Source organism: Ceratotherium simum, chromosome 27 (assembly GCF_057802395.1).
Source record: "Ceratotherium simum simum isolate JZ-2026a chromosome 27, ASM5780239v1, whole genome shotgun sequence".
NCBI classification, from domain to species: Eukaryota; Metazoa; Chordata; class Mammalia; order Perissodactyla; family Rhinocerotidae; genus Ceratotherium; species Ceratotherium simum.
Window position 1 is genome coordinate 5,233,671 of NC_141926.1, and position 26,405 is coordinate 5,260,075.

Sequence of the window (26,405 nt, forward strand, 5' to 3'; positions counted from 1 at the left end):
TGCTAAAATGAGACAGTTGGGGCTGGCCCCGTGGCTTAGCGGTTAAGTGTGCACGCTCCGCTACTGGCGGACCCGGGTTCAGATCCCGGGTGCGCACCGACACACTGCTTCTCCGGCCATGCTGAGGCCGCGTCCCACATACAGCACTAGAAGAATGTGCAACTATGACATACAACTATCTACTGGGGCTTTGGAGGGGAAAAGAAAAGGAGGAGGACTGGCAATAGATGTTAGCTCAGAGCCGGTCTTCCTCAGCAAAAAGAGGAGGATTAGCATGGATGTTAGCTCAGGGCTGATCTTCCTCACAAAAAATTAAAAAATTAAATTAAAATAAAATAAAATAAAATAAAATAATAAAATAAAATAAAATAAAATAAAATAAAATAAAATAAAATGAGACAGTTGAAGCCTGATGAGAATGGTGTCAGCCAAGTAGGGGACGAAGAGAAGAGATTCAATAGCATCTCAGAAACCAAGGAGCAAAGCGTTTCAGGGAGCAGGGAGTGGTCGGCCCTATGAAATGTTGCATTTCTCCTCAACAGGCCGCTGATGGAGTTTCCTATCTACACATGGTCATCTTTATCCTGCCCCAGATTCAAACAGCACTTTAGAATGCTCGAAACACTCCCATGGCATATAGTTATCTAGTTGTTGACCTTACTTTGAAATCTCAGAGATTTCAAATCAACAGGGTATTTTGAGACTGTGAAGTAATCGTAACAGTGGAGCAGAGTGGAGGTATGATATAATAAGAAATAGATATTTGGTCTTTGTCCCTGGTTCCTGAAACAGGGCTCTTAAATCCCCTAGAATGTCCTGGGTGATGGGAGCATCTCTTATTCTAATGAGGTGACTCTTGGTGGCCCTAGATAGCTTCAGGATGGGGGCTAGTTGCCAGAAAGACCAAGTTATGATTAGAAGCCTGGAACTTTCAGCCCAACCTTCCCCACATCCCCAACCTCCGGTGGTGGGGGGAGGGGAGAGAGTTTATAAGTGATCAGGCCTGCGCGATAATTGATTATACCTCCATAAAAACCCCTAAACAACAGGGTTTGGGGAGCTTCCAGATTGGTGAACACATTCACGTGCCAAGAGGGTGGTGCCCCCAACTCCACAGGGACAGCAGCTCCTGCACTTGGGACCGTCGCAGACCTTGCCCCGTGCATCTTTCATTTGCTTCCTTTATAATAAACTGGTGAAGGTAAGTAAAGTGTGTTCCTGAGTTCTGTGAGCTGTTCTAGCAACTTATCGAGCATGAGGAGTCATGGGAAGTCCGCTGTACAGCTGGTCAGTGAGAAGTACAAGAGACATGCGACTTGTCACTGCCATCTGAAGTGGGGGCAGTCTCGTGGGACTGAGCCCTTAAGCTGTGGGGTCCATGCTCACCCTGGGTATTAGTGTCAGAATTGAACTGCATTGTTGAACACCCAGTTGGCATCCGGAGAATAAGAGAATCGGCTGGGTTGTTGGTGATGGAAAAGACCCCCGGAGGAGAGCTCTGAAGTCTGGCACTGGTTTCAGTTCAACCCTTTCCTTGCTCCAGAAATAAAATGCATAAAATCAAAACCAAGAACTCACCAGTTACCCTGTGCAACATATCAATTGCTGGCTCTTCTAGCTTCTCGATCTGCTGTTTTATGATCGTCTCAAACGTCCTATAATTCACAAATCCTGGCAGCTCTCTGCCACGATGCTGATTTTCAAATGTCCTGATTTGTTTGCGGATATCTGAATCACCTATGGTACGAAAGAAGAGCTCCGAATTATTTGATAAAAACAACTGTGCAAGTTTTTCTAAACACAATACTGGGTTTTCTGAAAGCATGGGGTGGCAAGAAAAAAGAATCAAATTTGATTTGCAAATTGAAAAATATGCAGGGATTGCAACAAAGAAACAGATCTCAAGATAGTTTTCCTTGGTCATCTCAAGATGGCAAGTACCAGGCCAGGGTGTGATGCCAGAAAACAGCAGACGCAGAAACTCAGAGTAAGAGGTACACTTGACAAGGTACTCGAGCATGAAATTATGTAAATCAAATTTGATTTTTACCAAAGAAATTGCATCATAGGATGTTATGACCTGAAGGCGCTTTAAAAAGTAGAAATGACCATGAACATACCCAGAATAGGCAAACATCACATATTCACATGCTGTCACATGAGTAGAAAGTGTTTATAAATCAAATGGGCTGATGGAGTAGCCAGGCACATAGATCTTATTAATGTGACACGGCGTCACTGTTTACCACACTTCGTTTTTGCTTTATACTGTTGGAATTCTTTTTACTCTTAACAAACTAGACTATGGAGAAACACCCCCACTGGGGGCGGAAATTCAGAAGGGCTCTGATTCTTACAAGAACCAATCAGGGATGTAGTTGGTAGTCTGGTCAGGAGATATTTTCTCACGGGAATTTTCTTAATTGAGATATAATTCGCATACTATAAAGTTCACCTTATTAAAGTCTACAATTCAGTGATTTTTAGTATATTCTCAAAGTTGTGCAACCATCACTTCTGTCTCATTCTCAAACATTTCCATCACCCCAAGGAACCCTGTACCCATCAGCTGTCACCCTCCATGTCCCTCTCTCTTCAGCCCCTGGGAACCACTAATCTACTTTCTATTTCAATGGATTGGCCTATTCTGGATATTTCGCCCAAATGGAATCATACAACGTGTGGCCTTTTACGTCTCCTTCTTTCACTTGGCATAATGTGTTCAAAGTTCCTCCATGTTGTAGCATGTATCAGCACTTCATGCCTTTTATGGCTGAATGATCTTCCATTGCATGGTGTTTTGCAGAATTGTGTCCCCTCAAAATTCATATGTTGAAGTCCTAACCCCCAATCCCTCAGAATGTGACTGTGTTTGGAGAAAGGGCCTTTAAAGAGGTGATTAAGTTGAAATGAGGTCATTAGGGTGGGCCCTACTCCAATCTGATTGGTGTCCTTATGAGAAGGGGAGATCAGGACACAGACACACATAGAGAGAAGACCATGTGAGGACACAGGGAGAAGACAGCCATCTACAAGCCAAGGAGAGAGGCCTCAGGAGAAACCAACCCTGCCGACACCTAGATGCTGGACTTCCAGCCTCCAGAATTATAAGAAAATAAACTTCTCTTGTTTAATAAGACACCCACTCTGTGGTACTCTAGCAAAGTAATACCGATGGATAGACCACATTGTATTTATCGGTTCCTCAGTGGATGGACCTTCAGGTTATTTCCTCTTTTTGGTTATTATGAATAGTGCTGCTAAGAACAATCATATACAAGTTTTTATGTGAATGTATGCTTCCGTGCACTTGGGGATATACTTATGAATGGAATTGCTGGGTCATATGATAACTGTACGCTTAACTTTCTGAGGAGCTGCCAGACTGTTTCCCAAGGCAGCTGCACCACGTCACACTTCGTCCAGCAGTGTATGAGGGTTCTAATTTCTCCACGTTTTTGTCAACACTTCTTACTATGTCTTTTTGATGACAGTCATCTTAGTCAATGGAAGATGCGCTCTCACAGTGGATTTTATTCACATTTCTCTGACGGCTAACGATGGTGGGCTTCTTTTCATGTGCTTATAGCCTATTTGCATATCTTTTTGTTTGGAGAAATGTCTATCCCAATCCCTCCTCCATCTTTACATTGCATTATTTGTCTTTATGTTGTTGAGTTGTAAGAGCTCTTTGTATATTCTGGATACTAGACCCTTATCAGATATGCAATTTGCAAACATTTTCTCCCATTCTGTGGGGTGTCTTTTCACTCTCTTGATAGTGTCCTTCGACACGCGGAAGTTTTTAATTTTGATGAAGTCCAATTTATCTATTTTTTCCTTTGTTGCTTGTGCTTTAGGTGTCCTATCTAAAACACCATGGCCTAATCCAAGGTCACAAAGATCTGAACTTTAGCTTTCTTCTAAGAGTTTCCTAGTTTAGTTCTTACATTTTGGTTTTTGATTGATTTTGAGTTAATTTTTGTATAAGGGGTGAGTTAGGGGTCTGAATTCATTCTCTTCCTGTGGGTACAGTGATTTTCAACTGATAATTTGTTGGGAGGAATTTAGAATTTTAAAAAAGTGAGCTATCTTCTCACGGGTTGCATGCCACAAGCACTTAACGCCATAGAAAGCCGGCTGAGCAATGCATAGGAATTGCTGGAAGTCAAGGACTGTGGTCTCCTCTGAAAGGGGCAGAGCCGTTCTCTCTTGACGTAAGAACACACCACATGGCAGGTGTTCAACCCTCTGCTCCGGGGATGCAGGGCCGGTAAGCAGCAATGGGCACTGTGGAGACTTGGCAAGTGACTGCCCAGAATGAGCTTCAAGAACGTCTCTCCATCAAGGAGAGCTATTATTTATCCCATCCTGCCCTCCATGCCCTCTGCCAAGGAACACATGGACTCAAAGTTGTGGCCTTTGAGTTATGTAAAAAATTGCAAGATTTATTTTCCCACGTTCATTACTCAAAGCCAAGGAGAACTGCTCATTTGAACCTCTGGTCAGCTGAAATAAATTATAGAACCCCATCGAGTTGCCTGGATAAGAGTAAAGTGACTTGACATTTCTCTCTGCTGCTATAGCTTTATCATTGGTCAGCATAGGATTTCCTTTAGGCTACTTGAAATATTAAAAAATAAATTTCAGATCACATTTTCAGACTCTTGACGATTTGACAATGCCAGAGTGGCACCTTGTTTCATTTTCTTGTTCATCACTGAGACTATCAAACCATTAAGACACACATCAGCCTTCAAGACCTCAGCCAGTTAACCAAGATCGAGTCTAGGTTATTTCGGTGGTGGCACCATTTGTAACACAAAGGGCGTGATACACATGTCATGTCCACCTGCTCATGAGGGATGGAGGGCTGATTCTTCTAGAAGCCACGATTGATTTAGGCTGATTAATCTGCATTTTCTCTCCAGGTGTCCTCTAAAATCAGTAACAGATGCTTGCCGGCCCAAGTTCAGTGACACGGAACAGAGCAAATGTGGCTTTCGCATCACTAAGTCCTTACTCCGGCCATCCTCAGCAGCGCCATCAGCCCCCTCCCTGGCCTCTGACTCCACCCAGCGCACCAGGTTTACGATGGTGCCTCGGACTCACCCTTTTGGAAAGTTTTTTCAATCACAGTGCTCCATTTCTGGAACTCCTTTCGGATTTTGTTAAACAGCCGAGTGTCATCCTGTCCTACAATTTCCTCCCCTTGTACTAAGGAGGTGATGTCCTGATTAAACGCAGTAATTTTCTGTCAAGAAGACACACGAACGCATAAGTGGAGATATTTCAAACAAGTGTCAAGGTAGTCTGGAGGTCGTGTGTATGCTGAGGGTGGGTGTCATTCTTTGCCACCTTAGGGGCCACTGCGGATGATGGGAAAGGAGAGTCTCTGGCACCAGACCATCCGACTCTCCCTTTATTGTCTTCTAGTTCTTGGGTGAGTGTGCATGATGAAGGGTCAATGAAGTGCATGTGACCATCCACCATGCCGACTCTGCCCTCCATGTCGCCCCCCTTCCCTGCCCTCCGTCCCTCAACCCCTGCCCCTCTCTGGTGCTAAGTGGGCAGAATGAGTTTGGATCGGCTTTAGCGGAGTGAGGAAAGAAGTGAGGCACAACAGTCCCTTTCTGGACAATGATGTTGGACTCTCCAACTCGATGCATCTGGCAGTACTCACCTCTATCAGGAAGAACATCTTTTCAGTTTCATCTTCTGGTATGTCGGTGCCACACTTTTGTAGCTCCTCTGATAATTTCTGGTAACTTTCCTTTATTTGATTTTCCAACAGGGGCAGAGATTTCTGAGGAAAACAGAGAGATAATAATGAAAATCCATAAACATGGACAGGGAAGGAGAAGGAGGTCCCAGGCCTCCTTCTGCAAGGTTGGGGCAGCTGCACGGTCCATTCGGCTTCCTGGCTTCCTCTAGACGGAAGATTTTCCAGAGGGAGAGGGGGCATATTAGCAGGCACTGTCTTCCATCCAGGCCTTCCCACTGCCCGTTCCTGCAGAAACAGCCTCAGAGCCATGCTGAGGTGTCATCCACTTTGCCTGGTTCCTGGGCTCCGTCAGAGCAACGCAAGGAACAATTAGTAAAAGTTATCAGGAACTTCTGTTTCTAATAATATGGTTGACTGCGTGTGCTGGCTCACCCTTCCACTGCAAACATCTAGAAATGCTGGCTAGCACGTCAAAAACAACCCTTTCAATGTGTCAGTGAGCTGGCAGGTATATAACAGACACTCAGAAGCCCAAGTCAGGTGCCAGTGGGTGCCCAGGGATGTGCGAAGAAAGCAGCAGTGACGTCAGATTCGGCCTCGGGGGCATTTGTAGGAAAGAAAACTTGAACTTTCATTTCAGAGCCTGACTTAGTGCCGGGGCAAAGGATGAGTTCCTGGTGGGCTTGCTCAAGGTGGGGAATCTAATGAGCGAGCATCTTCTCTTGCATTAAGCTGGGACTCCGGAAAAGCTATGCTCTCATTGTAAGGATAAGCTAGGAACATCCCTGTCCCTCCACTCCATTTCTGGGGACTACACAAAATGCCCAAACTCTGGTGCTGAGTGGAGGGGAAAATCAAATCTGCTGAGAATCTATAAATACCAGCAAGCCCTCAAACAGTTTTGTACCCAAATTCACACTCCCTGAGGGGTCCCCAAAACCTCAAGTTGAGAATCTAAAGTGGTTCAGGCTGGAGGCCCTTCTTAGGGGTCTAGCAGAAGCAAACGCTGCCTTTCCCTGGAGAAACCCATTTTGAACACAGGTTTCCATAAATAACTACAGATCAAGTTCCAAGAAAGACAGGCTCACAGATAAAACTCTCGCCCAAGCCAGTGTGGGTGACGGCTAGCCAAACCCAACGCCCCAAGGTTCTGACGCTGAACCGTCAAGAGCAAACTACAACAGAAATATGTGCAAAGAAATCTGTTTTTGTTTTTTTTTTTTTGTGAGGAAGATCAGCCCTGAGCTAACATCCGATGCCAATCCTCCTCTTTTTGCCAAGGAAGATTGGCCCGGGGCTAACATCCATGCCCATCTTCCTCTACTTTACGTGGGCCACCGCCACAGCATGGCTTGACAAGCGGTGCGTCAGTGCACGCCCGGGATCCGAACCTGCGAACCCCGGGCCGCTGAAGCAGAGCACGCGCATTTAACCACTACACCACCGGGCCGGCACCAAAGAAATCTTTTAAAAGGATTGAAAAAATGAAAAAGCAAGGGACACTGTCTGGGCGGATTTGAAAAAGAACCACAGAGAAATTTAAGAAATGAAATATATGATCATTACAATGACCAAGACATTATGTACACTGTACATGTTAGCACAGTGCTCTTAAGATTTTAATTTTTAATTAGGCCAAGTGGGTATAGTCTATCAGCATCCTACTCAATGTGTGGGCTTCTGACAAGCAACATCCACAGCACCCTGGAACTTGCTAGAAATGGAGAATCCATTTCCACGCTCCCGACCCACTGAATCTGAGCCTACATCTTAACAAGAGGCCCAGGACACCTGCGTGCACGCTGACGTTTAAGAGCCTGAGACGGTTAAGCTTTGTGTTCATAGGATTCTATTCAGAGAATGGACAGCTCCGCCTGTGCTTACACAGATGTGCGTGATGAGTTCAGTGGTCAGTCTCTCCGCCAGGCAGGGGACCGAGGCCTTTCCTTCCTCCAGAAGACCACTGCAAGAGAAGACAACGTACATGTCCATCTTCATGTAGCCAGAAAATACAAGTCAGCTGCCGGCTGCTGGGCAAAGTCAAGGCAAATCCAGTCACTTCCAACTGGATGGAATGTCCTGCAGTTGGTACCCAAGAAATGTTCAGAATTGGATGGCATAGAATTGTGACTGAATTTTAGTAATTTGAGATATTTCAAAAATGGTATAAAATGACCCTTTCCAGCTGATATATTAAATGTGTCCCATGACATCTGACTAGAGAATTCATCTTTATAAAAACAGACACAGTCATCTACAGATATGTTTTCATAACACACACATACACACACCCTTCTGTGTGTAATATATGTATAAGTACACATAATGCATATTGGTACATGGGCTTCATAAAAGTAAATCGACACATATTGACATGGGGTGTGTATGAACACTGAACCGGGGGACACCTGCCCCAAAACAAGAACTTAATCCATGGGCTGCTTGGAGGAAGAAACCAAGCTTCTTCTCACTTTTTCTAATTTGTGTTCGCAAGACGAGTTATTACAGGGTTTTCTACACTTTAAAGGACTTTTTGGGACAAAAGGCAGCAGAGAAGCATGAGTTTTCATGCCCATTTACAAAAGCACACTCACACCTAAGTTTCAGTTTCCACACCGACCAATTTTTAAAAATTGTGGTAAAATATACATAACATAAAATGTACCATTTTAACTGTCTTCAAGTGCACAGTTCAGTGGTAATAGGTACATTCACATTGTTGTGCAACCATCACCACCATCCATCTCCAGAACATTTTCATCTTCCCAAACTGAAACTCTGTCCCCATTAAATACTAACTCCCCACCCCACTCCCCCAGCCCCTGGCACCCACCCTGCCACTTTCTGTCTCAATGAATTTGACTCCTCTAGGGACCCTCATACAAGTGGTATCATACAGTATTTGTCCTTTTGTGACTGGCTTACTTCACTCAGCATAGTGTCCTCAAGGTTCATCCGTGTTCTAGCATATGTCAGAATGTCCTTCCTTTTTAGGGCTGAATAATATTCTACTGTATGGCTAGACCACACTTTGTTTGTCCATTCATCTGTCAGTGGACACTTGGGTTGCTTCCATTGTGAATAATGCTGCTATGACCATGCACGTACAAGTATCTGTTCTGAATTATACATCTCTGCAGGCTTCTGGGAGAACTGAATGTAATAATGTGTACAGAGTACACGCATCTCCACCTACATACACACGTGTGTACACAAGTTCTCAGTGAACGTGTCACCTTCCTCTTAACATCTTATAAGCACATTTTTATTGGCATCTTATTGGCACAGCACTCTAATGTTTACAAACACTGTGATCACTTCCTCTGGTTTGTTTATATAAATAAGTCAACATTTAGATTGTTCCAAATTTTCACGATTACAAACAAATCTGTGCTGTACCTCCTTTAGCAGATATCACCACACATACCTCTGATTACTTTCCTGGGTGGAATTCTCAAAAGTGGAGCCCTGACCCATGGGGATGTGCCTGTTCAAGACTCGTTCACCTGTTACCAAAGCACCATGAGGGGGTTGTGCTGGCACACGCTCCCAGCAGCAGGGGCTGAAAGCCACACTCCTCCTCTCCCACCTACTCTCCATCTCATTATTTTAAGTCTAACCAAATTATCAGTCTTTTCCTTCTTAAAAAATTTCACTTTGGCATTAAGTTTAAAAAGGTCTTTATCCTGGGACTATAAACTCTCCATCTATATTTTCTTCTGGGATGCTTACGGATTCTTTCTTATACTTAATTTTAAACTTCAACTGATATTTATGTTGGTAATAACATGATAAGTAAGGGTGTTTACAATTTAATTTTTGTCCAGATATTAATCATCTCAATGCCACTGATTGATAATCAAACCGATGCAGCCCATGGATTTGAAATACCACATGTATCACATATTAATATCTGTATCTCGGTCTGTTTCTGGGCTTTCTACTTTTTTCTATACTGTTGTATTTTTGTTTTTATTCTGGTTCCAGCACCATACTATTTAAATTATTTTAGAAGCTGCCTTTTTATTTTGATTATTTTAAAATTTATTATTTTTATTTATTTAATTTATTATTATTTTTTTTGGTGAGGAAGATTTGGCCCTGAGCTAACATCCGTGTCAATCTTCCTCTGTTTTGTATGTGGGACGATGCCACAGCGTGGCTTGATGAGTGGTGTGTAGGTCCACGACCGGGATCCAAACCCACGATCTCTGGGCCGCCCAAGTGGAGCACGTGGACTTAACCACCATGCCACTGGGCCGGCCCCTGATTTCTTTAAATTTATTTTTGGCAATACTTTGTGAATTCCTCTTTTGTTCTTCCAGGCAAATTCCACAGTCATTGTCAAGGAACAAACACACTCACGCGCATAGTCTGAATATCTGTTTTCGGACATTTTCCTTAGCAAGGACGGAGGTCCTTAGTTTTGGTTTATTCTCAGGAACACACAGCCAGGCGTACCTGAAATGTGGGTGGTCCTCAAAGAAGGCCTTCTCTCTCTGCAGAGCCTCAGCCAGGCTCAGCCGGTCCTGGATGTCCTGCTGGCCCCGGCACTTGACCATCATATAGCCCTTCTTCAGGTGGTAGACGAGGTTTCGTACCACGTCCACTACCTGCTCTTCAGTGCCTCTGTCCACGAGGTCAGGCTTTGTCAAGATTCCTGAGAGCCAGAGGCTTTCAATTAGAGAAGGCTTACAGCTTCACAGGAGTGAGAAGTGCAGGACAGCTCACTCACCCAGGGGAGGGGAGTCCCCCGGCCACCGGCTTTCTCCCACCCTTATAAGGGCAGACAATAGTCCTTGCAGAACCAAGGTGTGAGGTGCAGCCCCTTTCCAGTGAAGGAACTGCAGAAGACAGTGTGCCCCCCATCAGCAGCCAAGGGGGCTCTTCTCGAGCTCACTTCACCCTGGTCTCAGCCCTCATGCCAAGGAGACAGCAGCATGTAATCTTTTTTTTCTCCTTCTGCCCAATGGAAGAGTTCATTCTCTATTGCAGTGGCTCTCAAACTTCCCTGTGTAGCAGAACCACCCGAGGTGAGTCTTAAAATGCAGAGTCTCAGGTCCCGCCCCAGAGATTCTGATTCAGGTTTGGTGGGATCAAGGGACTTGCATTTCTAAAAATTCTCCAGTTAGCTCTGGTGCGGGTGGGGCCTGGCCCACACTTTGAGAAGCAAAGTTCCGGCCAGGACCAGCTACATCATTTGCGGGGCCCACTGCAAAATGAAAATGCAGAGCCCCTCATTCAAATATTGAGCACGGCAAGGCAGCAGCAGCATTAAACCAAGCGTGGGCCCCTCTGTGGACGGGGCCCTGGGTGACTGCCCAGCTTGCACACTGTGAAGCCAGCCCAGGCCTGACCCTGAGGTTTACAGTGCCCACTAGCACCTGCTGCCCTGGCCGAGAGATTCCCATCCTGGGCATGGCAGGAAGCAGGACAAGCAAAGAATGAAAGCCGACCACTCAGGATGCTGGAGGAGGAAGGAGGAAGAGGACCAGGTCCTGCAGCACCACTGAGCACTGTTGCAGAGGTGGGCTGCCTCTGCGTAAACTTCTTGTTACGTGTGAAAAGAAATCGTCATTTCTTCCAGCCACTGTACCTAGGTTCTCTGCTACTTACAGCCAAACATATTCTTTTTTTTTTTTTTTAACATAAAACTTACCATTTTAACCATTTATAGGTGTACAGTTCAGTGGCATTAAGCACATTCACATTGCTGTGCTACCATCACCACCATCCATCTCCAGAACTTTCCATCTTCCTCAACTGAGACTCTGTCCCCATTGAACACTAACTCATCATTCCCCCTCCCCCTAGCCCCCGGCACCCACCCTTTTAATTCCTGTCTCTATGAATTTGACCCCTCTAGGGATCTCATGTAAGTGGAATCATACAGTATCTGTCCCTTTGCAATGGCTTGTTTCACTGAGCATAATGCCCTCAAGGTTCATTTATGTTGTAGCATGCATTGGAATGTCCTTCCTTTTTTATTTATTTATTTATTTATTTATTTATTTTTTCCCCCAAAGCCCCAGTAGATAGTTGTATGTCATAGTTGCACATCCCTCCAGCCACTGTATGTGGGACGCAGCCCCAGCATGGCCGGAGAAGCGGTGCGTCGGTGTCCACCTGGGACCTGAACCCGGGCCGCCAGCAGCGGAGCACGCGCACTTAACCTCTAAGCCACGGGCCCTGGAATGTCCTTCCTTTTTAAGGCTGAATAATATTCCACTGTATGGATACACCACATTTTGTTTATCCATTCATTTGTTGTGCATGCTTGCATTGCCTCTACCTCAAAATTATTGTTAAATGATAAAATTGCTGTCTGAGTTTGCCCTGCCCCGTGAACCCACCATGCCTTTTATAAGCAGATAAACAAGGATTATTATAAGCCAACTTGTGGCCAACAAGAGTCAAATGTGGCCCATTTCATCTGGCCTCAAGGCTGGGTGCAGGCCCCCGACCCTGCGTGTGTGACAAGAAATACCCATTTGGATTCAAAGGACGCTTTCGTACTACTAGACCACCGACCATTGTTAGGTTCTTCCCTCTCCTTACCGATGGTCCTGTCTCCTTCAGGGTCCACCTCCTGAGCCATGCTCAGCGCCTCCGTGGTGGCGATGTCCACGTTACAGGGGACCACCACCAAGTTGATCGTCTCCTGCTTGCTGATGTACTTCTTGATGAGGGCCTTGATCTGCAAGAAAACGAGAGGAGCCATGTGAACACTCCAAACAGGAATGAGAGTTGAGACAGGTCCTGACTTTGCATTTGCTTCAGGCCCCCAGAGTCCCCGGGGGTATTTCCCCAGAAGAAGTAACTATGGAGAAATGAGCCCACGACACAAGCCTGGTGGCAATTCCCAAGCCAGAGTTATGAGAAACTAAATCTCTGTGGCAGAAACAGAGCTCTGGGGTCAGGGAAAACCATGAGGTTTTAGCTCATTAACTATCTCCTAAGACCACAAATCTGATGGTCACCGTGAAAAACAGGATGCCAAAAGAATGACTTGACTCTTTCTTAAATCTTCAATCCATAGGGCAAGATTCACTGATACAGAAATATCATTATACTTGCTTCTAATGCTCGCTCTTCCCACATAAAACCTCTTCCGGATACATAGCAGTTCAGATATGCCACCAAACGTAACTATATTCAAAAATGAGTCACTGTATAAAACACTAAACACACAGAAAATGCATTTCCAGCTTTGCCTGTTTATCTCTCTCTCTCCAGAGAAACTTCCATCCAACTTGGTGGAGACAGTGACCACTGTGCTCTCCAAATTCCCCACTCAATACCTCCTAATAGCTGCTCTTCAAACTCAGCCCTGAACTCACTGCTGCTCTAATGCAGCCCCCTTGACCCCAAGGCCAAGGTCATGATGGAGCCTGAAGTTTCACCTGACGTCCGATGTCAGCTGGCTGATTGCCCATGGCCACTCTGGCAATCCCAGGAAGGTCTATCAGGGTCAGATCTGGGACATAAGGGGAGCTGATCTCCAGAGTGATTAGTTCGTGACTGATTCCCATTCCTTCCCCAGCGATGAAATTCTGGGCTAGAGGAGAGAAAAAAAGGAAAAACTGAATAGAGCTTAGGATGGAACTCTCATTATAGCAAATCCTCTGACAGCACCTTCTACACACTGTGACCCATGGATAAAGGCATATTTGGAGCAGATTCACTTTTCTGGAGCCTCAAAGGATGACTCCCTGCTGGTGGCCACAACAGTCTGCAGACCCAGTGGAAACATCTCTAAAGATGACACCGGCCTGTACAGGTCCAAAGCTCAGCAGAGCCCAGAAGTTGTTTCTAGTGTCACATCTAAATCTTTCCCATTGATGTATTAAGAAATTAACAAGGAAGTAAAATTAAAACAAATAAAAATACACGAGGATTCCTAAAACATGACCGGGAAAATTACAGGGGGGAACATGCTTGTTTCAGGCAAGATGAGCATCAGCTGTTGGTAATTCATTAAGGATTTCATTTTGCTCCTTCCTCCTTAATAATGAAAATTTAAAGATATGAATTTATTTCATCAAATTGTTAGCCAATAGCACCTTACTTCCTTCTATACCCAGAATGTATTTTTGTTCTATACCAGTCAAGAACCTAGAATGGAAACAATAACAACGATGGTATGTGTGGCATAATCTTCTAATTGTTCTCACAATATCCATTTACTGGAGATGTGGTCATGAGATTAAGTCTGGCCCATGGGATAGATGTGAAAATGTTATCCACAACTTTCAGAAAATGTGCTCAGGGCCGGACCCGTGGCTTAGCGGTCAAGTGCGCGCGCTCCGCTGCTGTCAGCCCGGGCTTCGGATCCCGGGCGCACACCAATGCACTGCTTCTCCGGCCATGCTGAGGCCGCGTCCCACATACAGCAACTAGAAGGATGTGCAGCTATGACATACAACTATCTACTGGGGCTTTGGGGGGAAAAATAAATAAATAAATAAAATTATATTATAAAAAAAAAAAAGGAAAATCTGCTCAAAAGGCAGGGATATGCCCTTTGCCAATGTCCAGCTGGCTGGAATGTGGACTTGCTGACTAAATCACGAGGGGGCCTTGGAGCGGAGACCACAGAGAATGGAGAAAAAAGACAGGAGTCTGGGTTCCTGATACTGGAACCCCCAAACCAGCTCTGGTCTGCCCACCTCCAGACTTCTACATGAGAGAGAAATAAAACTGATACATTGTTTAAGCCACTGTGTTAGGAACTTGCTTGCACAAATGCCTTGATGTTCCCTTCCATCCTTGCATGCATGCTGCTTTACAGTGACTTTGCCATTTCTCCTATTGAATGGGACTCTGCCCCTTGAAACTGGGTTTGATCGTGTGACTTTCTTTGGCTAAGACATCACGAAATGTATTCCAGTAGAGACTGAAAAGTGCTTATGCATCGGGGCTTGCTCTCTCTCTTGCTGCTGGGAACCCTTCCGCCACCGTGTCAAAGAGCCCAGCCTAGGGGCCGGCCCCGTGCTTAGTGGTTAAGTGCGCGCACTCCGCTACTGGTGGCCCAGGTTCGGATCCCGGGCGCACACCAACGCACCGCTTCTCCAGCCATGCTGAGGCGGCGTCCCACGTACAGCAACTAGAAGGATGTGCAACTAGGACATACAACTATCTACTGGGGCTTTGCGGGGGAAAAAAAACAAGGAGGAGGATTGGCAATAGACGTTAGCTCAGAGCTGGTCTTCCTCAGCAAAAAGAGGAGGATTAGCATGGATGTTAGCTCAGAGCTGATCTTCCTCCCCCCCCACCAAAAAAAAAGAGCCCAGCCTAGCCTCCTGGAGGATAACAGATCACAGGGAGAGAAGGCTTGGTCATTCCAGCCAGGGGTTTGGATATGTGACCCAGGCCATCCTAGACTATTGGCCCCAGTGCAGCCAGCCCAGAGGAAAAGAAGTGCCCAGCTGATGCACTGAACCTCAAGAAATGAACAGTTCCAAGCCATTAGGTTTCGAGATCAGTTTGTTACACAGCAAGGGCTGACTGATACACACAGTGATTTTGAGTTTTCTGACCCAGGCAGCCAACCTAATCCCAACAAACACACAATAACATTTTGACTCTAACATTATCGAATTTCTGCACAACAGTTAGTGAATGCTCATTAGTGCTTCTACCTTTATAAAAGTCAAGCCCATTCTTTCCTACTGCTGAGTATCAGTTCATGCCACTTTTGTGCCTTCCCCAAATGGTGGAAACTTAATTGTGTGACATGCTAGGAAGAAATTAAAGGAAGAAGTTATTCATTCTTCTCATTCACACTTGGCAGCAACTAACTGTGTCACTGCTTTGTCCTTATCTACTTCAAGTCTTATTTCTCCTTTCGGATGCTTCAAATTGATAAAATGATCTCTGTGGTCTGCATTTATTGAGACCTGCCATAAATTAGCCTAAATTAGGATTATGCAAACACATGCATTCTGCTCTTGGAGGAAAAGGCCCACCGCTTCTGAATAGGCTTTAGTGGTGATCCAGTCAGCATTTTGGAAGGCCTTTTTACCAGGTTAACAGGGGATGGGGGTCCCTGGTCCCACACCCCAACTCTTCTTCCACCAGATCTGTGGAGTGGGGAAACCCTTGAATAAGGGACAGATACTCCGTATTTGGAGGCAAGCTTTAAGTTTTAAAATTCACATTATTCTCAGATACTTACTTACATACTAAGAAATAAATGACTGAGGTCAGATTCTGTCCAAAGCACTGGTCTTAATGAGGGTAAAAGAAGAGAAAATACAAGGGAGCTGAGGGCCTGATGTAGAGGAGGTGGGCAGGGAGGGAGAGAGGGAAGGATGGAGTGAGGGAGGGATGGAAGGGGGGAAGGATGGAAGGAGGGAGGGAAGGATGGATGGAGGGAAGGATAGAAGGAGGGAAGGACAGAAGGAGGGGAGGATGGAAAGAGGAAGGGAAGCATGGAAGGAGGGAGGGAAGGATGGAAGGAGGGAGGGAAGGATGGAGGGAGGGAGGGAAGGAAGGAGGGGGGGGGTGAGGGAGAGAGGGAGGGAGGGAGGGAGGGAGAGTTCCCAAGGGAACAGGACAGGCTCAGAGAGGGGAGAGTGGAAACAGTGACAGGCAGACCCTGCCCACTTCACACGGTTTGACCAGACACTCAAATAGGTGATGACGTAGGAACACGGGGACTTACCTTTTCTGACTTCCTCTTCCACCTTTGAAGCCTCTGAAATCTCAGTGTCGATATCGTGGTAATTGATTTTGCCTTTCCATTCATCTTCATTCACAAGTCTTTTCAGTTTCAGCACCAGAGGACATCTTGTCACAATACCTAGGAGGCCACGTCCACATCACTTCTATACTCTGCTCTTAGAAGACCTATATGGTGGCCTCAGACTAGTGGTTCTCAAACTTTTATATAATCATCTGGGGAGATTGCCAACACTGGAAACTTTCTGGTCTCACCCTCTGTTACTCTGATGCACTATGTCTAGGGGAGCCTCAGGAATATGCATTTTGAATGTGCATCCCAGGTGGTTTTTTGCTCTCCAATGCTTGAAAGCAACCACTTGAGGCTTCTTGCTTCATCTCAGTGTTTTGCCATCAGTTGAGGTGGCAAATCGCAGTGGAAACCCCAAACAGGTGCAAACGCCCTCCACTACTTCCCAGTATACACACTCCACTCTCAACAGGAAGGTGTACTGCTCCCCCCAGGCCACCTTACCACAAACTCCCTTCTGGAAACTCTTTCCAAATTCCACCAACCTTCCACATCCAACCTGATTTCAAGACCCATCTCAGGTCTGCCCTCTTCCCTTGAGCCCTCATGAATCCTTGGCCTTGTAGTTCAGACAGCACCACTAACCAGAGCACCAATCTTCACCTCCCAGATGGATGGTGACCTTGTGGGAAGGGACTCAGGAAAGACACCCACATGCACATAGTTCTGGGTTGGGGACCCAAGTGCCTTTACTCAGCCCTTCCACAAAGTGCATGTTACATACAATCCACACAAAAATGTGCAATGAGAGGGTATTATGGACTGAATTGTGTCCCCCCCAAATTCATATTTTGAAGCCCTAATCCCCAATATGGCATATGGCTGTATTTGGAGATGGAGCCTTTCTTTAAAGAGGTAGTTAAGGTTAAGTGGGGTCATGAGAGTGGGGCCCTAACCAATGTGACTGGCATCCTTATAAAAAGTGTAGAAGACACCAGACGTGTGCACACACACAGAAAAGGCCACACTAGGACACAAGGAGAAGGCGGCCGTCTGTAAGCCAAGGAGGGAGGCCTCAGGAGAAACCAGCCCTGCTGACACCTTGATCTTGGACATTCCACCTCCAGAACTGTGAGAAATAAATTTCTGTCTTTTAATCCCCCCAGTCTGTGGTACAGTCATGTGTCGCTTAACGATGAGGACACATTTTGAGAAATGCATTGTTAGGCAATTTTGTCATTGTGTGAACATCATGGACGGGTACTTACACAAACCTAGATGGTACAGCCTACTACGCACCTAGGCTATATGGCATTAATCTTATGGGACCACCGTCATATGTGCAGTCCATCATTGACTGAAACTTCATTATGCGGTGCATGCACGTACTTTTATGGCAGTCCAAGCTGACTAATTCAGAGGGCAAGTTCTTACCGCTGCCTCTGGGAAGGGCAACCCCTGACAGAGCCTCCAGCACAGAGCTCTTGCCCGAGCTCTGGTCTCCTATGACAGCGATGGCGGGCAGGGCCAGGTCCTGTTCCACGCCCAGGGCCCGCAGGGAGTCAATGAGGTCAATGCAAGGGCGCACCTTCTCCTCGTACTGGCTACACAGGCTGTTTTCGATGCTCTGGAGAAAGCAGGATGGGAGAATTCTGTCATGGCCTGCACATCATGTTCCATCAAAGATGGACAACTTCCAACAACCTAATATACAGGTTATTAGAGTTCTCAAAAGAGAGTGGGAGAGGAACAGAAAACCATATTTGAAGATATAATAGGTAAAATTTTCCCAAACTTGATGAAAACTATTAACTCAAAGATCCAAGAAGCTCAATGAACCCCAAAGCATAAGAAATATAAAGTAAACTACATCAAGGCATATTATAGTCAAACAGCTCAAAGCCAGTGATAAAGAGAAAATGTTTAAAGCAGCCAGAGAACAGGTTACATATAGAGGAACAAAGATGAGATTTACAGCAGATTTCTCATCAGAAACAATGTAAGTGAGAATACAGTGGAGCAACCTTTTTAAAGTACTGAAAAATATCAACCTAGAATTCTATACCCAGCAAAAATATCTTTTAAATTAATGAAGGAGAGTAAAGACTTTTTCAGACATAAAAAAGTGAACAAATTCATCACCAGCAGACCTGCACTACAGAAAATGCTAAAGAAGTCCTTCTGGCAGAAGGAAAACGAGACTGAATGGAAATCTTAATCTACACAAAGGAATCTACACCAGAAATGCTAACTACTATACTTTTTAAATTACTGACATATCTTTAAAAGATATTTGACTGTTTGAACAAAAATAATAACAATGCATTGTGGGGTTTATGATATAGGCAAAATTAAAATTCATGACAAACACAGCATGAAGCCAGAGAGGGAAGAAATGAAAGCTTGTTCTTGTATTAAGAGGGTTCTTGTATTAAACATGAAGTAGTATGATATCACTTGAAGGTAGACTTGATAAGTTAAAGATGCATAAAATAAACCCTAAAATAGTTATATTTAATAAGTCAACAAAGGAGATAAATTGGAATCATAAAAAAACTTGATTAATTCACAGGAAGGCAGAAAAAGAGGAAAGGAGAAGTGAAGAACAGATAGGACAAATAGAAAACAAATAGCAGAATGATCTTCTCAAACCTAATTATATTAACAATCACAGTAGAGTCTGCGTGTCACCCAATGACAAGGATATGTTCTGAGAAATGCATTGTTAGGTGATTTCATCTTTGTGCAAACATCATAGAGCATACTTACACAAACCTAGATGGTGTAGCCTACTACACACCGAGGCTATATGGTACTAATCTTATGAGACCATTGTTGTATATGCAGTCTGTCGTTGACCAAAAAGTCACCATGTAGCACATGACTATAAATATAAATGGTCAGGAAGAACAAAGTTTAAGGGCTAACATTATCTGATTTCAATAATTATTATAAAGCCACAGTAACCAAAACAATGTGATGTTGGTGTAAAAATGGAGAAAGAGACCAATGGAACAGAATACACATTCCAGAAATAAACCAATACATATATGAACAACTGATTTTTGACAAAAGTGCAACGGCAACGCAGTGGATAAAGGAAAAGCTTTTCAAGAAATGGTACTGGGACAACTGAATATCTATATGCAAAAAAAAAAAGGAACTTGTATCTACATTTCACACCATATACAAAAACTAACTCACAATGGATCATAGACTTCAATGCAAAACCTAAAACTATAAAACTTTTAGAAGAAAACATAGGAAAAAATTGTTGTGACTGTGGGTTAGGCAATAGCCTATGTACCCCATAGCAACCATGTGTCTTCGGCCCCTTGCTGGGCAGGATGCCAACCATCGGTATTGTAACTGTTTGCCTCAAAGAACATCACATTCTGAGGGAACACAAAGCCCTTCTATGTGAGCTGCTGATCCTTGCAATCCTGGCCATGCAAGGATAGTCCCTCTTGGCAAGCATGTAGACTTTTATTCCCCTGCCTACATAAGCAACCCCCTCTCTGTTTATGGTAATGGGTGCAGGTGCACAATTCCGTCCAGCCGGCCGCCAGTGGACATTCCCCGTAAGTAAGACCCAGTAAAACCTTACATCTCGTATGCTGTCTTCAGGTCTTCTCTTTGGTCTTTTCACAACCTATCCCACACTGCTTGTGCAACTGGGCGTGCAGCCAGACATACGGTGAGAAGATATTTATATTTGGGGCCCGGTAAGTCTTTGTTGTGAGGGGCTGTCCTGTGCACTGTAGGAGGTTTAGCAGATTCCCTGGCCTTATTCACTATTCATGATTCCACCTGAGTTGTGACAACCAAAACGTCCCCAGACATTGCCACATGTTCCAAGGGCAAAACTGCCTCCAGTTGAGAACCACTGCCTTACAGAATGCACAGTACAAAATTTCATATACGGGGAACGTGGACAAATTTCAGCAGAGAAGGGGGTGCACACTGACAAGGATGCCCTTGACCAAACTTTAGTGGGGCTCCTTTGAACCCTCTTCTCTACCAGGTCTCTCCTCGGCCTGACTTAGCAAAGAATCCTGCTCAGCCAGTTCGTCCAGCATCCCCTCACGTTTGATAGCTAATCAAGTTCCTTCCCCCACACCCCCATCCTAATCATGTTCCTCTTAGTAATTCTCCCTCCTCTCCCTTGCCCTGTCCACTGGCTATAAATCCCCACTTGGCCTTGTATTCCATGTTGAGCTCAAGCTGTCTCCCCTTTTGCAATAGTCCTGAATAAAATCCTCCTTGCCATTTTTTAACAAGTGCTTGGAGCAATTTTTCTCTATGACAACACTTAAGAAAGGTTTGAGGTGCTGGCCCAGTGGCATAGTGGTTAAGTTCAGCATGCTCTGCTTCGGCGGCCCCGGTTCAGTTCCCAGGCCTGGACCTACACCACTCGTCAGCCATGCAGTGGTGGCGACCCACATGCAAAATAGAGACAGACTGGCCACAGATGTTAGCTCAGGGTGAATCTTTCTCATGCAAAAAAAAAAAAAAAAAAAAGAGGAAGATTGGCAACAGATGTTAGCTCAGGGGGAATCTTCATCAAAAAAAGAAAGGTTTGGAGCACACCTCCACAGGGAAAGCCCTGTGCTGGTGGTGCCAGAAGCCCGGCTGTACCTTTGTACCCATCGGCAGCCTCAGTCTCAACCCTCCTTATGAGTTCTTCTTGTTTTCATTTCTTTATATCACTTATTCACAGGATTTTATAAAACAGGAATAATAATTAACAAGTATGCATGTACCAACCACCTGGGTTAAGAAAACACATAGTCCCAGTACTTAAGACACTCTGTATACCCCTCCCCAGTAACCTTCCTCCTATTACCCCTTGTACCCCCAGGGTCCCTCTATCCTGAGGCTTGTGATAACCATGTTCTTGTTCTTCTTTACAGTTGTACCACCAATCCGTCTTTCCCTCAACAATACATTGTTTATTGCTGCCTGTTTGGGAACTTTATATAAAGGGGATCATACCGTATATTTCTTCTGTGACTTGATTCTTTGGTTTAACATTGTTTTTTAGACTTGTGGAAATTAATGAAAGGAACCTCAACTAAATTGGAGTAGGGAAGGCCTGTAGGGGGAGCTCTCACACCCTATCACACATTGTCAACTACACCAAACAGGAAGAGAGGAATGTTTGCATCTTGGACAGGAAGTACAACTATTTTACTACTGAAGGAAGATTTCCCTCCCCATCTGGCAACAGCCCAGCCAATGAAGAATGCCACAGCTCAGCCAATGAGAAGCCATTGCTGCCCTAAACTGTCACTTTCCCCCAATGGACTTTCCTTTAGAACAGCCCCTCCCTGTTCCCCCTTTTCCTCTATAAAAGCAGCTCCCTTCCTTTCTTTTCCAGATTTGCCTGTGGTTTGCCATGGCATGCACATCCTGAGTTGCAATTTCTTTGGCTATGCCTGAATAAACTCATTTTGAGATAAAATAATAGGCAAATTTGCTTTTTGAGTTGACAGACTCAACCATCTTGAAGCCTGGAGCTCTAGTTCATTCCTTTTCAGGCTGCATGAGCATACCACAGTCTGTGTATGCATTCCACCACCCATGGGCACTTGTGTTGATTCCCGGTTTTGCTATTATAAACAATGCTTTATGAACATGGCTCCCAGGGGGTATGCACAAGAGTTTGCATAGTGGTTCTCAAACTTTCACACAAAGTAGAATCACCTGGAGGGCCTGTTAAAACACAGAGGGTGGGCCCTGCCTCTTAGTTCAGTAGGTTTCTAATTCACTAGGTCTGGGGGAGGTGTGTGTAGGGGGGTGATCATTTGCATTTCAAACATCATTTGCACTTCAGCATCCCAGGCGATGCTGATGCTGCTGGTCTGGGGACCACACTTTGAGAAGAAAGGTCTACATCTAGAAGTGCAATTGCCAGATCACAAGACACACCCTGTTCAACTTGACTGGAAAAGGCCAAGCTACTTCCAAGCAGGTGGGTGTGAGTAGTGTGAGTTCTTACTGCCCCAGGCCCTGCTGGTTCCATCCAGGCAAGAAACGGACATAGGAGAGAAATGTGGGGGAACGTAAACAGTTATATAGGGTGCTGGAAAGAGGGGTGGACCTTCTTACTTTTCTGTCCTTCAACATTGTTTTTAATATTGTTTAACACTGCTTACGAAAATGGAGTCCACTTGAAAGAGACTGATGATCCATGATTTTAAAACGTGTAACAGCAACACACTGAGCACTAAGCGCCCAGAAGCTACCTGCATTTGTTCCTCTCAACAGCCACACCGAGTAAACGCTATTATTATTCCCATTTCAGGGATGGAATGCCAGGCTTACAAACCAGGGAGGAATAACCACCCAAGATCAAACAGCTGGAAGTGTCAGCACTGGGATCAAAGTCAGGTGGGACTGATTCCAGAAGCCCAGTTTGGTTCCCACCACACTACGTCTGGATTCTGGGGAAAAAAGACACCCTGTGGCTTCCCTGTGATGGAATGTCATAATGACACCTCAGAGGTTTGCAGCTTGAGGCTGAACCACGAGGTGGGCAGGTGATAACACAGTGCTCCTTGGGCCCAGGGCTGGGGCCAATTCCTACCTGAGCCAATCAACATCTGGCCTGGTTTCTCAGACCAAAATTGCACCCCAATCAGCGTCAGCAAGGCAAAACATCTGCATACGGCTGCGAGAAGGGCCCCAGCAGAAGGAGTAGAGGATTGCATCCTGCTACGGGAGAGATGAGGAAGCAAGCACTGCTGTATAAAAGGGCAGCCTGCAAATGGACACAGCTCATGTCTACACGGATAGTGATTTTCAGGTAGCAACTTACTGTTTTCTGATTTGTCTTTGCCATATCATCATCTCCATTTAGAAATGGATGCTTGGATGCTGAAGCTGAATCAGGCCCTCTGATTTCCACTTCAGAATGAACCATCTTCTTCCTTTATCTGTCAAGCTTAAAATCAAGCAGATCAGGATTAACATGATTCAGAAGCTAGGTATACGCAGTCATGGAACCAAACCTATGACTAGACACACCGGGACACAGTGTGAGCTCATTAACTCTTTATTGACTGAAAAAGAAAAGGCAGGAGGACTCCAACGAACCAAACGTCAGATGAAGACAAACGCTGTATTCAGCTCAATGGCCTTCAAGAATATGCTTCCATACCCTAAAGATTTTTTTTAAACTAAGTATTTCTTGTTACAATTTTAGGGTGAACATCAAAAATTTTTTCACTATAAATTTAAACAGTTGCAAAGGATGCAATTCTGATGCATTTATTAAATTTACATTTAAAAATAAAATTGTTATAGAACTCTTTCCAATGTAGCTGAGGGAATCTAAATATTATGGGAATTTGAAACCCAAACCAATAGTTGAAAAAAACATATGAACTCCCAGTCTTGTACTCCTTTTGATCCTCAACTTCATATTTTCATTCCATTTCCCCCACATAAGTATATCTTAATGTCATTCATTTTATTTTTGAAAGCATTTAATTGACCACTTTATCATACTTGTCTGTATCCAAAAACTACGTATGCATGTATTTTAAATTAACTTAAAAATCTGTCTGGGACTACAAGTCTCTAAATAGTAAATTTTATACATCTAATAATCTTGGATCAAAGTAAATGAAAATATTTCTCCTATGACTTGAAATAAGTGTTATAAAAAATATAAAGCACCTACTTACCTCCAATATATCTTCCTTTTACTTGACAAGGGAACGCTGACTAGTTGCACAGAAATGCAGAGCTGTTCTCCACCTCCTTGAAATCATGCAAAACACAGAAATTAGACCAAAACCCGGCTAAATAAATGAGAGTATTCATCCAGATACGTTCCCACTGCTGAAAATGGTGCAAAAGCAGAGGGGATGGGCTCTGAAGCAAAAATGTAGTTCCTGGAATCCTTTTTGTAAATCTTGAATATTTTAACTCTAAGACAGATGGATGGGGCACGGAGCCTTGCTGTAGATTTACTGCTTGAATCAACATTTTTTTCCTGATGCTCTCTGTGCTTCTTTCCCAGGACCCTCCCCCATGAGTTATCCGATCTTTGTCAATATTGGTGCAGTTGAATGGGCAACTTGGCTAAAAACAACCAACCAAGGAGTGACATCAGCATCATGGAGGAGTGAGCTTTCCTTGTAGATTCTCCCGATAAGATACAACAAAAACGACATTCCCATGCCAACAAAGGACACTCACACAACACAAAAACGTCTGAGAGACACACACAGCCATACATCTGAAGGTGGAGGTGCTGCAAGCCCCAGAGGAAGTGGGGAGACATAAGGAGAAATCCTCCCGGTCCCATCTGATCGGCGACTCCGGCCCCACGCGGCTCCCAGAGAGGGGGGAGGGGCGGCCCTCTGTGGGAAAACCATCACTCTTCAAGTTCTCTCTCAGCCTGAGGGAAATTCCCACATGGAGAAGTCGGAACTGTTGCAGGGGTGCCATCGACACCTGAGCAGCCCAGGAGAGCAGATAGCGAGGGAAGAAGGAGAAGCCCCTAGGATCAGGCAGGCAAAAGAGAGAGCCCCTCCCCTCCACACACCTGGCACTTCAGCACAACCAGTTGGGCAGAGCGGCCTCGGATTGCAGTGGGCTCAGAATACACAGCTCTTGACCCCCACCCACTGGCGGCAGGTGGAAACTGCAACCAGATATTTTTAGGATGATGAAAAACAAGCCAACATGGGCAGGCAAGACGCAAAAATATATTAAATCTCCCAGCCAGAAGGAAAATGACAAGCACCCAGAAATCAACCCTGAAGGCACAGAAATTTATAACCTAACTGACAGAGAATTCAAAATAGCTATCATAAAAAAGCTCAGGGCTGGCCCCGTGGCTTAGCAGTTAAGTGCGCGCCCTCGGCTGCTGGCAGCCCGGGTTCCGATCCCAGGCGTGCACTGATGCACCGCTTCTCCGGCCATGCTGAGGCCACGTCCCACATACAGCAACTAGAAGGATGTGCAGCTATGACATACAACTATCTACTGGGGCTTTGGGGGGAAAAATAAATAAATAAATAAAATTAAAAAAAAAAAAAGCTCAACAAATTACAAGAACATACAGATAGTCAATTCAACGAAATCAGGAATTTCATCACAAAGGAGATCAAAACCATAAAGGAAAACCAATCAGAAACGTTGGAGATGAAAAACACAATGGAGGAGATAAAGGAAAACCTGGAATCTTTAAAAAACAGAGCTGACAACATGGAGGAATGAATTAGCATTATTGAGGATAGGAACGCAGCAATGCCCCAGATAGAGGACAGAGAACAAAGACTAAAATGAAATGAAGAAATTCTGTGAGAAATACCTGACTCTGAGAAATACCTCAATTAGGAAATGCAACATAAGGATTATAGGTATTCCTGAGGGAACAGAGAGGGGAAAAGGAACGGAGAGCTTGTTCAAGGAAATAATAGCTGAGAACTTCCAAAATCTGGGGAAGGAGCTGGAAATGCCAGTGAATGAAGCCAATAGATTGCCTAAATATATCAACATGGAAAGACCTGCTCCAAGGCATATAGTAGCAAAGGTGGCAAAAATCAATGACAAAGAAACAATATTAAGGGCAGCTAGGCAAATAAATAAATAAATAAATAGCGTACAAGGGAATTCCCATCAGGCTATCAGCAGATTTCTTGACAGAAACATTACAGGCTAGGAGAGACTGAAATGATATATTGCAGATGACATGATTTTATATATAGAAAACCCTAAAGAATCCACTGGAAAACTATTAGAAATAATCAACAACTACAGCAAAGTTGCAGGGTACAAAATCAACTTACAAAAATCAGTTGCATTTCTATATGCTAATAATGAACTGACAGAAAGAGAACTCAGAAAGATAATCCCATTTACAATCACAACAAAAAGAATAAAATATCTAGGAATAAATTTAACCAAGGAGGTGAAAGACCTATACAATGAAAACTATAAGACATTATTGAAAAAAATCGATGATGACAT

The 26,405-nt window shown here is 44.5% G+C and overlaps 1 protein-coding gene across 3 annotated transcripts in view; it reads right to left on the reverse strand.

The window, feature by feature from the left end:
* Positions 1-26,405, reverse strand: part of MX1 (MX dynamin like GTPase 1) — a 37,718-nt gene that overhangs the window by 6,933 nt on the left and 4,380 nt on the right. For 2 of the 3 annotated variants that reach the window (XM_087418059.1, XM_087418060.1), the window contains exons 2-12: positions 24,110-24,185; positions 23,239-23,364; positions 17,853-18,045; positions 16,392-16,529; positions 13,129-13,283; positions 12,284-12,422; positions 10,187-10,385; positions 7,610-7,688; positions 5,684-5,806; positions 5,113-5,254; positions 1,579-1,737 (exon numbers count right to left, since the gene is read on the reverse strand). In XM_087418059.1, the coding sequence (XP_087274185.1) occupies positions 1,579-1,737; positions 5,113-5,254; positions 5,684-5,806; positions 7,610-7,688; positions 10,187-10,385; positions 12,284-12,422; positions 13,129-13,283; positions 16,392-16,529; positions 17,853-18,045; positions 23,239-23,343 (1,432 nt within the window). In that variant the 5' untranslated portion in view covers positions 23,344-23,364; positions 24,110-24,185. Of the gene's footprint in view, positions 1-1,578; positions 1,738-5,112; positions 5,255-5,683; positions 5,807-7,609; positions 7,689-10,186; positions 10,386-12,283; positions 12,423-13,128; positions 13,284-16,391; positions 16,530-17,852; positions 18,046-23,238; positions 23,365-24,109; positions 24,585-26,405 lie in introns of those variants that run through there. The other variant, XM_087418058.1, reaches the window with a different exon arrangement.